The 15,192-nt window shown below is 39.9% G+C and overlaps 1 protein-coding gene across 1 annotated transcript; it reads right to left on the bottom strand.

Moving 5' to 3' along the window:
• Window positions 1-1,507: 1,507 nt before the first annotated feature.
• Window positions 1,508-11,462, bottom strand: LOC104524202 (zinc finger CCCH domain-containing protein 11A). The gene is made up of 16 exons (XM_029084750.1): window positions 11,409-11,462; window positions 11,005-11,124; window positions 9,945-10,068; window positions 9,300-9,503; window positions 8,857-8,973; window positions 8,238-8,318; window positions 7,670-7,780; window positions 6,847-6,909; window positions 6,487-6,586; window positions 6,203-6,270; window positions 5,182-5,682; window positions 4,214-4,287; window positions 3,189-3,513; window positions 2,718-2,887; window positions 2,330-2,397; window positions 1,508-1,772 (listed from the first exon to the last, which is right to left on the bottom strand). The coding sequence occupies exons 1-16, from the start codon at window positions 11,460-11,462 to the stop codon at window positions 1,508-1,510; spliced, it is 2,445 nt and encodes an 814-aa protein (XP_028940583.1).
• Window positions 11,463-15,192: the final 3,730 nt, after the last annotated feature.

Here is a 15,192-nt window from a genome sequence, read left to right as displayed (position 1 = left end):
TCAGCAGGATAAAGGGGTGACCCATCTGGAGCCGGGTGACCCATCTGGAGCTGGAACAGCAGTTTCCTCTAAATTTTGGTTTCAAACCTTTCCTCTAGGAACTAAGACATCACAGTGGAGTATCAAAGCACACAAGTGTTTGGTTTTTTTTTTCTTCCAAAGTATTTACAATCAACTCAAAGAACTGATTTTTTTTTCCTCTGCCAGCAGCAAATGCCCCAGAGCCCCCACAGCTTCACAAATCAGAGCAGGAAGAGACTAAAGTTCTTCAAATAGTTAAGAAAATAATTGAAATTATATCACTGGTGGCAGGGTACACAATACACCCCAGTCTCAGCTATTTTCTGCAGGGTCACAAATTCAAACTGCACGTGGACACCTGAGGCAGAGCAGTAACCTCCAGAGCTCCAGCTTCAGCAGTGGGGTGGGAGTGCAGGGGAGAGCACAGGGAGGATCCCCAGGGTATGACCAGAAAGGAGAGGAGGGTTGGTCCTGCAGCAGCACCAGGTTCCAGGATCACCAGTGAGTTGGTGCCACATGGCTGGCAGGAGGTCAGGCAAAGTTGACAGTGTTTGAACATGAATCTGAGCAGCTGCTGCTTCCTGGCAGAAAACAACCCAGGAGCTCGGGGGGAGAGGTGATTCTTGGAACCCAGAGGCACTTAAACCAACTCTTACTTTACCAATTTACTGCAGACTATGAGAGGAATCCTGACTACCCACCCCAGAATCCTGTTCACATCAGGAAAACACACCAACACCCCCCACAAGCTTTGGTAGAGTACAACAAAACATGACAGGGGAATTCAAACTGAACTGCAGAGCTTTTTTACACAGATATTTTGTCATCCCTGATAATTCAAAGTAAGGCTGGATGGACTGACCTCAACCACCACCCTTGACAGCACATTTGGTCCAAAAAGATGAGAGTAATTGTTCTGCTGCCTCCCACCCTGACATTTTCATTAAGTTACCCTAAAAGATTAAAGTCAAAATGATAGTATACATAAATAAAACTCAAGAGTTGACATAGTAACTCCAGGCTTTAGATATCAACTGTCCAAGAAATCAGAATACCAAGAAATGAGAATACCAACGCTTTGAAACGCACTGAACATTGAGTTTTGCTCAAGGAGGGGGGGGAAAGAAGGAAGAAGCTTTCAGTTTAAGCCTTCAGAGCATCACTGAATCAGGAGACCAGTTCACAACCACCACAGTCTGTAGACGGGAATCAACCTGTCCCAAAATAAACAAGTGCTTTGTCCTCTTAATGTCGAAGGTAGTCACCGATAGTTACAGAACGGATGCACAGGACCTTGACTCTGACCAGCAGGAAAATTCTTACAACTGAGTGCAGATACTGCCAACTTCTACCAGTTCAACTGTGCTTTAAGACTCATTGCAAAGCCTCAGCTAGAAAAAAAGGACGACCTCCAGGTATCCAACAAAACATAAGAGTTATATATATATATTTTCTTTTAAAAAAAACAACCTGAAGACTGTGCAGTTCAGCTGTCAATCATTTCAGAAAGTTCCAAGAGGAGGTCATCCTCATCCTTCCCTGGGTCCAGGTCAATTTCTGCTTCCAGTTTTCCTCCTGAGATTTCCCAAATAAGCTTCTCAAAGTCATCTTCTACAGATAAAGGTGCTTTGCCAGCCCCTGTGGAGCTCAACCGACGCGTCTTTACCGCTACTTGTGGAGAAGTTGAAGTCGAGCTTGAGACCTCTGACTGTGCCACAGAATCTGCCTGGCTCCTGATATGCAGTTCAGGACTTGGATAAACAAGAAAGAAAAAAAAAAAAATCAGTAATATTCCTTAAACAGAAAGATGTTTTCTGCAAACCAGCTATTAAAACTGTAATTAATCCCTCCTACACCTCAACCTTACACAGGGATTGTTATCCAATTAATCTGGGGCTACTTTTAGAGTCCAATGTATCAGCCAGTACACTTGTCAGTTTGGGGATTTATCCATGAAGACAGAGCATCTGGGGATGGTCAAAGAAGGTACAATTTTTGTAGCCAGAGATGCTTTACCACCTTTACTAATTTGACTGTAAAAAAGTTAAGAAGTCAACCTCTGCAGGCATTGAGAAAATCCAAGAAATCACTGAAAAGCTGTACCAAATTACAGCATTTTAAGAAAAGAATCTAAATAAGCATTTCTGCTAGAAAATTATTTCAGATTAATTGTTCCTTTGTTGGATTTTGGCATTAATTATCTCAAAACTTTTATTTTTCCACATATGAAAAAAAAAAACCAAACAACCCTTTATGTTTCATGTGAAAGACACATTGATCAAGAAAAAGAGTAAGTTGTGGTTCTTACCTGGTTTTGGGTTTTTCTCTCCCAGGTGCAGAGGTCAGGCTGTCCTCTGGCAAAGCAGGAACAACAGCCTAGGAGGAAGAAGCAAGACAGTTTTTATGATACACAGGTAAAAGACTTCTTAGTAGATTCTTCCTCCACTGCTTCTCCCCTGGCACTGCTGAGCCTTAACCAGAATACAGAACCAGGGCATTCACTTGAAGTTTACTAATGACCTTGTGTCTTTCTAAAGCAGAAAAATACTACAACCATCCTGTAGAGCATTTCTGGATTTAAAAGGAAAGAGAAACCTGTAGAACATTTCAGTTTTCCATTTTTTCTGCAAGAGAAGGGTAAAACTTGGGTATAAATTTTATTAGGGACCAACTATCGCCTCCATCACTGTCCTTACCACAGCTGCTTTTTTAGCTGAAGGCTCCTTCGTGTCACCACCAGCAGTACTCAACGGTTTCACAGCTGCCACAGCAGAAGGATGACTTTCAGCTGCCTTACGTTTCAGTGTCTGCTTTGTGGGAGAGGTAGTTTTCCCTTCCGAAGGCTTCACGCAAACCTTAGATTTGGCTAGAGTAAAAGGAAGAGAGAACTGATACAGTCTTGCTCTGCCTTGAGGGGGAAAAAAGGGTCCTCTTAACACTCCCATAATCCTTCCAGTTAAATATATTTGGCCAGCACAATCATACTGCCACTTCCCAGATTCTAAGGAGTATTTTCCACGTAGTAAACTCTGTTTTACCAACAAGCCATAAAAAGGAGCAAAGAAGTTACAAAAAGGAGTCAGAGTTACAACGTGAACATTGTCATCTTCTGCCTTTCTCTCAACACATGACCCAAAGTAACTCTTTAACATACAGCCAACACTTACTTTTAGCTTTCCGCTCCAGAAGCTGAGCTGCCTGTTTCCCTGGTGATACAGCAGCATCCTTTCCTGGGCTTTCAACCTTGTCTTCTGGAGATTTCACCAATATCCTCTTTGCAAGTTGATAAGTTGATCCAGAAACCACAGTGGATTCAGGACTCCCTGATGTTGGAGTTTTATCCTTGATTGCTTTTTCAACAGGAGATGGCACGGCAGCTGCTTCCTTCGGAAGCTTCTCTTCTTGGCGTCGTTTCAGTTGCCGCTTCTCCCTCATTATCTCTTCAAGGCTCTTCACTTGAACTTTAGAATTAGCTGCACTCTGATCAGAGGGCTAGAAAAAAGCAAGAGAAGAGCATTAATAGGACAAAAATCTATGGAGATTTAATTAAGAAAATCTTGAGTGGCAATCTCTCTGAAATGGCTCCATGTGGAACAGAGCATGTAAATACCATCCAGATCTGACATTTTTCCCCCATAAATTGTTGTCTGCAACAAGATCCACGCTTTGCTATGGAAATGCTGCTTCAAAAGCCTACAAATCCCAACACAGCAAGCCTCTTTAATAGAGCAGAAGACTCTAGCTGTAATCTATTACATTCTTTTTAAGCAACAGAAAGTCATACAAGCTATGAAATACAGCAATCACTGACAGACTGATTTCCTGGAACACAAAGCTCCGGCCTTTGCTATTAAAACACTTCCCTCAGCATTTTAAGATATCCTTCAAGTCTGGCAGATAAAGTCACTGAGAACAAAAACATTCCCTCCACATTCACCTCGCAGATTTTTATCTGGTGCTAATGGGGTTTCTTATTCATTGTCAGGTATAATCAGATTCATTCAAAGGCTGAGGATTACAATGTTGTTTGGAAATGCGGTTGAAAGCCACAGGACTGACAATTTCATTCGCAGCCCTTACTAAATGCAAGGGTAGGAACACAAACTGGGAGCGTGTAGCAACTTACAAACAAAACATAACAAAATTTATCAAAAACTGCATGAATATATGTATGTTTTCACAAAGGACTCACCTCTGCAGGTGCAGAGACAGCTTTGGGAGAAGGCTTGCTCAATTCCACTATCTTCTTTTCTTCTCTTCCAGGTGCTTTAAAAGCAAGGAAAAAAAAATTGTCAACAGCAGAAATAAAGAAACCCAGTTACCTCTGTTTCCTTGGTGCATTTATTTCCTCATGTCTGATAAGGGGATAGAAGGAAAGGCTACAGCAAGCAATTCATCCAGCATTTGAGCTGTTTCCCTCAATCACATCAGCTCTTGTTACACAGCTTATATAATCTTAACAACAAAATCTTTAATGCTCTGTCATTTCTGACAAAAACTGGGCCTCGTGAAGAAGCTGATACGTGCTTCACAAACACATATACATCAATAACTAAGTTAAACATGTATGCTGAAGAGGAAGGTAAGCTTGCATTCAGCACAAGAAAGATCCCATACTACAAACAGATAGGAGAAAAAACCAGAAGAGAGAAATCAGACTACAAAACTCCTCAAGTGAATGAATTTTCTATCGGGAAATACAGAAATCTGTCATGTAATTCATGGAAGATAATATGGTTGCATAGAATCATAGAACTGTTCTGGTTGGAAAAGACCTTTAAGATCATCAAGTTCAACCAAAACCCAACACTGCTGAGTCCACCACTAACCCATGTCCCTCAGCACCACATCTACATGGCTTTTAAATCCCTCCAGGGACAGTGACTCCACCACATCCCTGGGCAGCCTGTTCCAATGCTTGACTATTCTTTTAGTGAAGAAGTTTTTCCCAATACCCAACCTAAACCTCCCCTGGCACAGCCTGAGGTGGTTTCCTCTTGTCTTATCACTTGTATATTCTGGCATTTTCTTGCCTTCTAACTTTGTAGCCTGAAACTCTTTTATCCCCTCGTACACACAGATGGAAAAAGCAAAGTGAATCCTGAGCAAACTGAATTTGCTTGACACTTCACCAGGGCAGGTACCAAACCAACTTATTACCTATTAGCTTTGTGATCCGTAACAATCTCCTCCCTGCCGGGGCAGGTTCAGGTTGTGCTGGTGGAGCTGGCACATTCTCTCCGCTCTGCTGCATCCGCAGAGCTTTCTCCTGCTTGATTTCTTCCAAGGTTTTAATCCGCACCTCTCCTGCTGGCTTGGCTTTACCTGCTGGCTCTGCCAGCTGCACTTTGCTGGGCCCAGATGGAGCAAGTATGCTCTGCTTCTTGGGCTCACTCTCTACTTTTGTCTTAGTAGGAGACACTTCTGGCCTTTGTTTCTCTTCATCCAATTGCTTGTGGTTTTTTTCAGCCAGGGCTCCTGAGAAAGTTTTGATACGAACTGCAGGGGAAGGTCTTGCCCCCAAGCTGGGATCTTCTGGTTTACAACGTCCTTCAGTCTGGGGTTTTGCTTGAGGTTCTGCTCGTCTCTGATTAGCTCTCTCAAGACGAATTTCCTCCAGTGTTTTCACGTGGATCTCTCCTGTTGGCTTAGCAGCCTTCTCTGTCATCATCAAAAAAAAAAGAGAAGCACCAACATTTAAAGAGGGTCAAACAATATTTAAAGTCTCCAAAATGTGTCACAGCACTAAGGAAAACTTGGTTTCAGTGTTCCCAAGAACACATCTTAGTACATTCTGCATAATATTCTCCTTCTTCTTTAAGCCACTTGTATTTTGAATACCAGTGCTACCCAGAGAGAGTTGTGACACAAAAAACATTAGTCTTTTATTTTGTTACTTTCTCAGACTGTGTCTCTCCGTTAGCATTTGAAACTCCTGCTCCTGGTTCTATTCTACTTGTGTGTAAATATACTGCAGCTTCTGATGGTTCACAGCAGGAGCATGAAACCTTGATGAGGTAAAAGTGGAAAACACACACACTCCTGGAGCCACAACAGCAGCCATCAGAGCAGCTTCAGCACTGGAATCAGGCAGATTTTTTTAAACTAACTTTTAGGGCTGTATGGAATTTCATGGAAAGAAAAAAGTGGCAGGCATATTTAATATCCAGTCAGTTATTACCTGTCTCTGTATTGGTCTGTTCAGAGGGCAATCCTAGTCTCTCCTTCAGAGTCTTGGGGACTTGAACTACAAGACAGAACAGAAAAAAAAAAAAAAACTAGGGAAACTGCCTAAATCTCAATTTTGCATTCACATTTGAAAATGAAACGGGAAATCACTTCACTGGGATTCAAAGTTACCTTGAGCCCTCAACCAACAGGCAAAAAGAACCATTAGGAGAAAGGACAAACAGAAAACCTCAAGAGAAAATCTGTGCATCAAATCCAGAGGTCTGTTCAGCAGCTGTACCTCTCTTTGGAGCTTTGTCAGCGTTCTCCAGAATCTCTATCTTCTTCCCCAGCCTTTCAGCAAGGTTGCGCTTCAGTGGAAGGACACTTTTCCCAGCTTCAGAAAGAGAGAAAACAAGAAATATTTTAAGAACATTTATCTGGAGGGTGAATTTAGAACAGTCAGCCACAAACTTCAGTTCTTCCAGGTATATTTTCTTATATTTGCCTTACGGTTGTTAACAAAATTTGCCATTTTTGCAGTCAATACAGATCTCTGCCAAAATGTATTTTCCTCTTGCATACAGCAAAAATACCCTTAAATATAGTCACGTTTAGACAAGGGCACCCAAACAGCAGCTCACAAAAAGCTCTTACCTATGGAGGCTTTTCTTTTTCCCAGTCTCTCAGCAAGATTCAGTTGAATCATAGGCTCCTCTCCTAAAACAAAGAATAATCTCTATTTAGAGCACAGAAACCAGTAGCCAGTAATAGCATTGTGCTGCTAGCCAATGTCTACCCCCCCAAAAAACCCCCCCACTTTTGGTAGCCAAACCACATAAACGAATTACTACAAATATAAGTAGTTCTACATGTATTTTGCCTTTAAAAGGCATCTGTGCAGATCTAAACACCACCATTTATATACAGGCATATCACATCACTGTCCACAACTGCCACTGTCAGCCTCTTCAATGCTTCAAAAATTGGTTACTTGTAAAATTCCACCTTCTAGAGGTTTTCCCTTTCACTCCTCCCCTGTTTTTCAGTTATCCCCTTATTCACATACTGACATTTGTTTTGACATTAGCCTCTCTCCCTGCTGCTACCACACTTAACCCAAACACTAATTCTGTCACAGGCTGTCAACACATTAGCTCATTCACAAATCTCACTCCACTTCAGGAATGTGAAAGTCAAATTAAGCACATTTCAGAGTCTGTAGGATGGTGATAAGGTATGATTAGCTATGGCTTAATGTCAGGCTGATTAAAAAAACCAACACTTCTTGAGCTTTTGTTGCAATACAACAAACTGAGCACCTACAAATGCCACATCTTTGTAACACAACCATGGCCTTTAAGCATAAAAGCATGGTTTTAATTAGAAAAGGCAGCACCAGCAGACTAACATGTCTTAATTACTACTTAACCTTTCAGTTTAGGAGTGATGAAATGGAAACAATAGTATTCACTCTTACCTTGCTTTGTAGACAAAGTCACAGTTCTCACCACTGTCCGTACATTCTCCTTTTCTGGCACAGGAACAGTCCGAGATTGGAGTGGATGGACAGAAACTCCTGAAGGACCTTCTGATCAGAACAAGCAAAACATAAGGATGATTAGGGAAAAAAAAAAACCCAACCAAACAAAACAGAAGAACTATCACAAAGACTAAAACCATTAGTTATTCATTACTGTCAAACATATAACGATCAGTGAACGTAAATTAGAGAGAGATGAGCAGTTTCCCTCTGATCTGCCCTTGGAATTCCAATCCAGAATAACAGCTGCTTGGGTTTAAGAAAACAAGTTGTATGCCAAAGTAGCTCAAGGCCCCCAGCTAAATGTGGAAGTTTGTGCCTCAAGCAGCTCTCAGCTGCAATAACCTCCCAGCCTGAAGCCAACAGTGCCAAAAAATTTCCTTTCTCTTGCAAATAATTGTATTCAGTGATGCACAGGCAGCTATTCAGGTATTATTAGAAGGGAAAAAAAAGCTGAAGGTGAACAGAAGGCAGAAGGACAGGGAAGTAGGGGGTATTAACTCACCACCTTGTTTTTTTGTCTTTTCCCTTAGCTTCTTCAATTTGATTTCTTCAAGTGTTTTTATTCCGAAATTTAAATTGTCATCTGAAAACAAAAACAGTTAATGAAACTGAGGCTTAAAGGCACATTTTGAAGAGCACAGATCCTCAAGCTTCTTCCAGCTCAGAATCTTCCCAAAGTATCTCGAATAAACCCTGTCAACACTCCCCACAAGTAAAAAAAGCCATAGAACGGATGGTATTTTGGTAAGCAATTGGCACCTCTCTTCACTCCTTCTCCCATCCTTCAAGATAAAACCTATAGTTTTAAGCATTTTAATCCATCTACATGATCTTAGACTCCTCTACCATTAGACATGGCTTTCCACAACGGTTGACAGGACACATTTGCAGGCCATTTAAACTCCACTCTGTGGCTTCATTTTGTTCTACAAAAAATAAACAAGGAGGAGTTTACCTGTCTGATCCAAGAGACATATGACAGCATTAGACAAGAATGAGCTCATGGAAATAACTGACTCAACACAGCTACCCTGTGTTCTGTGGTATTTTTAGAACATACTGCTTTTGAGTTAATTGTCAAATTCTTCTTCCAATCCATCCTACTACAGCTGTTACAATACCTTGTTTTGTAGTAGCATTGGATTTCCTAGTGGAAATGATCCGCAATCCATTATGGGTTTCTGTAGTTGGTTGCTGGACAGGTGTTTTAGTTTCATCTCCTTCTTCAGAAAGCTGGTCTGAAAGGCAAAAATAAACCTATTCAGTTTTGCAGCAGGGATTAGACAAGATTTTTCATGTTTATATAACTCATACAATGACATTTCCATCTACATTTCACATCTGTTGGTATTCTTAACAACAAACACAAATAAATGTTTATAGAAGGATTTTTTAAACAGCAATTTTGATTTGATGAACTCATAAATAAAAGAGCTATACTGGGAAGAAAATATATAGGACTCCAGACTCTTGTCTGTAGCTTTAAGCACTACACAATTCAGGTATTCTGTGATTTATACAGTCACTTACAGTAGAAATGCCTTCAAGAACTTAAAAAGCTCACCATCATCGTCTTCATCATCATCTGCAGCGTTGATTACAACTGGAGGATGTGTAGGACTTGGGACATTTTCAGAGTTTTCCACTTTCATCACCCCCCTCAGCTGTGGGGAGGGATTTGACTGGACAGAAAGTTTGTTTTGCTGCAATGACATCTGAGCCATTTTCACATCATCTTCTGCAGACTCAGGTGGACTTGGAAGGGTAGCTAGAGGAAGAGGAGGATCATCTGTAATTCAGCCATTTAAAACTTTGACCCCTAAGTTCCACTCATTGTGTATGTGTGGTAGATAAGGTAGATAAACCATGTGGCTACTGAATTTAGAGTTTCCTATTCCCCACCCCTAGTTACACTACAAACAACAGCTTCCCTTCACACACAAATCTCACCACCCTACCACCCAAAAAGGACTAAATGAGGGAAAAGCAACCTGAAAAGTAACAATCACACAAAGAAAGCTGAGCATGCAAGACAAAATTAAATACCAGAATTACATACATTCTGTTTAGCTGACAGCCTATGACTGAAGACTTCTCCCTGCATTCATAAGTGAAGCTACTTGAGGTCTTCTACAGTATTGTACCTACTCATAAGTAATATCCACAAATAATTCTTTAATACTTAAAGAAAAGGATCCAAGAAACTCACTTTTGCTTGGTGGTAAGAAAAGTCCATCAACGTAACGTCCTTTTGTGTGATGAAAAGCACAGTTGGATTTCTGGCAGCCTACTGGCTGATTCTCCCAGTAGCAAGGAATCTCACTGCGTTTTTTCTGAAGACAGAAAGAAATAAAAGCTCATGGTAACACTCAGATTCACAAAGAGACATAGTTGCACATCATGCCAGGTCAATTTATTACTAAAAATGTTTCAGGGCATATACACAAAGTTTGTGTAAGCTGCAACAAGTACATATTATCTAGCTTTCCTATCATTCAGTTTGAGAAGACAGGCACTCTCACACAACAATTCAGGACGGGTTAAACTATGAAGACAGGCTAAAAGAGTTGGGGCTGTTCAGCCTGGAGAAGAGAAGGCTCTGGGGAGATCTTATAGCAGCCTCCCAGTACCTGAAGGGGCTACAAGAAAGCTGGGGAGGGACTTTTCATAAGGGCAGTTAATGACAAAACAAGGGGAAATGGGTTTAAACTGAAAGAGGGGAGGTTTAGATAAGATATTAGGAAGAAGTTCTTCACTGTGAGGGTGGTGAGACACTGGAACAGGTTGCCCAAGGAAGTTGTGGCTGTTCCTCCCTGGAAGTGTTGAAGGCCAGGCTGGATGAGGCTTTGAGCAACCTGGTCTAGTGGAAGGTGTCCCTGCTGCTGGCAGGGGGGTTGGGACTGGATGATCTTTAAGGTCCCTTCCGACCCAAACCAGTCTATGATTCTATGAAACTAATAAAACATGCAAAATACTGGGATTACTCGGAGGGAAAAATGCCTTAACTCACCTAGGTTAAATCTATCTGAATTTATCTTTCAGAGCCTTCATTCCAACATCACCCAATATAAAAATTTCTTGCTGAGATATACCCAAGAACTTGATTTTTCTTTGTCCAACTTCCTAACATCTCCCTCCCAGTAACAGAAACCAGTATCATTTTAAAGCAAGTAAATCTATCACGTAAAAGCACATTCAGTCCACCTACAAGCAACGAAAAACGCTTTGTGATTTAGTTTGAGAACACACATCTTTAGGCAAAAACTCACATCGATTTCCATGTGTCTGAATCTGCAGATGTTCCTGAAGCAGCGACCTTCCTGCCAGAGCGTGCAGACTGTTTCATTTCCCAGCGCAGCTTCACAGTGGCGGAAGGTACAGCTGTCTCCCTGGAATATAAAAAGGAAATCAACAACAAGGAAAATCAAATAGTACAGCCTAAAAAAAAAATAATCATAGAATCATAGAATGGTTTGGATTGGAAGGGACCTTAAAGATCATCTAGTTCTAATCCCCCTGATTGATTATGCCCATGCTATTGGAACTGGAAGCAGAATCAAACTGTTTATGAAGTTACAAGAAATCTGTACATCTCCTCCCACTCTCCCCAGCTCTTAAAAAATAAAGAGGAAGGAAAAAAAGCCAAAACCAACCCAAAATCCCCCAAACATACCTTGTTACATGTGGAATAGAAATAGAAGTAGCAGTCATCTCCTTGGTTAGACATAATGGACAAATTCCTAGTCAGGTTCTAAGGGTTTGCTCAACAAGGACTTCCTCCACTCTTGGCAAGAGCTGGCTTCACTCTTTCTTGGGACTGAAAGTCTTCTACTGGCTTGATCAGTGAAATCTTCTTTTTAAAAGTAACCCTAAATAAAGGTATCAATAAGTGAAAAATAATTAAGTAACGAGCATTTTTACAGATGCTTTTTGTTAATCAAATTAGCCACTTGAGGTGGGCAATGTCTTGAAATCAGCTGGTCACAAAAAGTATCCCAATACTACATCAAAATGCTGGAAAACTGTGTGGGTTTTGTCAGGAATTGTTCTTGTCTGTGTCCTTAGGAACAGTTATGTGCCTTGGAGCACAGAAAAAAACCTACTGCCTGTGACTGAGCTCAGTAAGAGCCACTTCTTAAAAACATTATCATATATTTGAGTTACCAGTCAATGATTAACTGTGAGTACTAATAATTTATATATAATACAATTGACAAACATTATTTTCCAGTCATCACAGAGCTTCAAGTTGACCTACCTGGACAACTTCAGCAAAGATATTGATCTTCAAAGACTTCCAGTTAACTTCTCCTGTAGGCCGAACCAACACTGAATCCGTGAATTAATAATAAAGGGGTAGACAGAATTTTCCTCCTCACATTGCCAAGGGAACCTCTCATCCACAATTCAAACATAGGATGTGCTTTTAAACATCTTATAACTAATGGAGGAAGCAAGTCCATTTGAATACTGTCAGACTGGAGACAGCCAGGGTTAAATTAGCTCTTCAAAAATAATTAAAAAAGGAAAAAAAAAAAAAAAACAACAACAAAAAAATAACCCCAGCGTATTTAAAGATGAACTTGTGATTCAAAGTGGCTGCAAAAATGAGGATCCATCTTCCACAGCCGGAATATTCTATATTTTATCTTTTTTTTTTTAAACTTAAAATTCAGTAAGTTGCAATTTCTGGTCTTCCAAGATTTCTTCACCTATTAAGAAAAGAGAAAAAACCTTCCCCCATCTTTATTACCTGTACAGCAAAAAAAAAACCCACCCATCCTTGTGTGTATAAATACACAAATATGTATAGATATACACATATGTGTTTATACACACACACCACGAGTGAGTGAGAATAAAGTCAGCAAGAGTGAGAGTAAAAATTAGAATTTTGGGCTATTTGCCACAGAAGGCTGCATAAAAAATCTCTAGTTTTGAGGGAATTCGAAAAAAAAACTGAAAGAGCTACATAATATTTTGATGAATAATATGCCTTCAAGGCTGATGCTTTATAACAGGAGTGGTTTTGGGGTCAGCACAGCAATATGCACATGCATACAGAATTAACACATCCATACACAGTATGTGCTGTGTGAGAGCCATATCCAGAATAACTTCTAGCCCTGAGCAGACAGAGTTGGGATCAATTAACAGCAGGAAGATGGCAGATCAAGGATACAGCAAGCTTGGAGAGGCAGGGAAATGCTCACTTGGCAAGTGGCATGGTTGCATGAGAGCAAGAATTTTGAATTACTTTTGATTTTAGGGAATAATTTGTTTTGGTTTGGTTTTTTTTACAATATTACAAGTTTGCCTTCATATGCTGTTCCCTAATCTATAGATCCATCATCATTATCTACTCCAAAATCACATAAAGAAGGTTTGAAAAGATGCCTTAGGTCAAATTCAACAGCTGATTTTTGCTGACACAGAGCTGAAACTGATTTTATTTAGCCACAAGTGGGTTTTTTTCTGATGTAAAATTAGACACTTTGATTCCTTTCTTCTTTAATATATACTAAATGCCATAAAACCTGCAACCAGACCAGATAAAGTTCAAATTAAGATGATTCTGACCCCCTTCCATTAAAATGCTGCACGTTTATGTGCAAAGTATTTCTCAATTCTTTTGGACAAAACTGCATGAAATAATAATTTTATAAATTAAGAATAAAACGTTGGAACCTTTTACTCACACAAACACTAGTGAATTTTCCAGGATATATGTTTTTTTGGCAGGGAATTTTCCCAAATCTAAAATAAAGAGAGGAAAAGTTGGGTTCTCATATTAGTTATTTGTTTTTTTGACTGTTTGACAAAGGGAATAAAGACAGTAATTAAGTGTCAGGTTTTCTTTCTTTAGTGTTGATGGGACTCTTCACTTCTGACCTTTAGCAGCTTCAAAAACAGATTGTGTGTCATACAGATTCCTACACATCTACATCTAAAAATGACTGGTGCTCCTTCAGGTTGAATTTGCACAAGAAATATTTTTCCCAGTGTGGGAATAATACCACTGATAGTGAAATTTCAAACCTGATTTCTTCAGTTTGCAGAGCCAACAGTTAAATAGACAGCAATTAAGAATCAGTGCTTTGCTGAGCAGAGGCATTGAAACACAAATCAGAAGGAATTCACTGACTAGAAGGTGGCATTTTTTTCCCCCTAGGAAGTGAGAGACACCTGTAAAATGCAACATTACTAGATCCAACATCATGGGGAGAAGAAAAAATATGAAATCCCTCAGATTTAGCTCTTTTGAATGCCCAAGGAGCTGAGCATTTTGCTTGTCACCTTCCACATCCCCCAGCAGACTTCCAGAGCTGTTCAGAATCTGAAATGGCTCTTGTTTAATGGGGGGAAAAAAAAAAAGCAAAACTTTCAAACAACAACAAAAAACCCCCAGAAAAATGATCAAAAGTTCTAAATTCCATAAAAATCCTTTCATTTTTTAAAAAGCTAACTCAAAAACATTTGATTTTGGGGGTTTTTTTTGGTAATTGGTATCAGTTATCACAGAGATCCAAGTGTTAAACAGAAATCAACTCAACTAACCCCTGAAAGCCTGAATCAAAATGAGTAACTCTGGTGCACTCAGCAGGTCTCTAATGATTTAAAGTTGATAAGAATTTTAAACACTTCTTTTCTTTTTTTTTTTTCTCCAGAATTCTTTACTAAAAAAAAAGTTTAGTAAAGTTTTTGTTGTAAGGTATTTTTAATTCATTTGGTTAAAAAAAAAAGGAAGAAGAAAAATTACAGCTGCAGTAGGTAAGGGCCAGGAAAAATATGTCACCAAGTGCCATAAAATTTACCTTTGCTAAGGGAAGATAAATAGGAGAATGAAAATCTAGGTAGTTTGTTTTACAACCTTGTCTTTCTTGGTACTGAAGAAATAGTCCTACTCCCTGGTCTAACCTTCCAGCTTGCTGACCTGCCTTTGTCCTGTACCAAAGAGCAAGAAGGGAACAAAAGTGTTTTACACCCCAATAAATGCAGGAGAGAAATATTATTGCACCTACCTATGGGTTAAAAAGTACCAAATATTTCACTATTTCTCTTGCTGATCATCTTGATGCCTTTAATTCCTTATAAAAATATTAAAGATGCTTAATACCCCTGTTCATGAGAAGAGTCAGATGATAAGGAAGGAAGAACACCAGGAACTATATGTTCTAACTCCTCTTTTCCACGGGTCAGTGTGACTCCAGCAGCAAACCAGCTGCTGCTGATTTACCTGCCTGTTAGCACAGTCCACAGGCTGGGAGCACGGTGGGCACCAGGTAACATAAATAATCTGTAGAAGACTGCATTATGCAAACCATGCATCACCACGTGGGCTGAAGCACAGAACAACCTCCTGCTAACATAGCTTTCAATTTTGATACAGAGAATGAGCTAACCTGTCCAAAGCTGAAGCAGAATAGTTGTAATTTCTACTCTTTCTGTTTGTTTTA

This window comes from Antrostomus carolinensis, unplaced genomic scaffold (assembly GCF_000700745.2).
Source record: "Antrostomus carolinensis isolate BGI_N321 unplaced genomic scaffold, ASM70074v2 scaffold50734, whole genome shotgun sequence".
NCBI classification, from domain to species: domain Eukaryota; kingdom Metazoa; phylum Chordata; class Aves; order Caprimulgiformes; family Caprimulgidae; genus Antrostomus; species Antrostomus carolinensis.
Note: the sequence above shows the minus strand (reverse complement) of the source record. Positions and strands in the feature narration are given on the sequence as shown.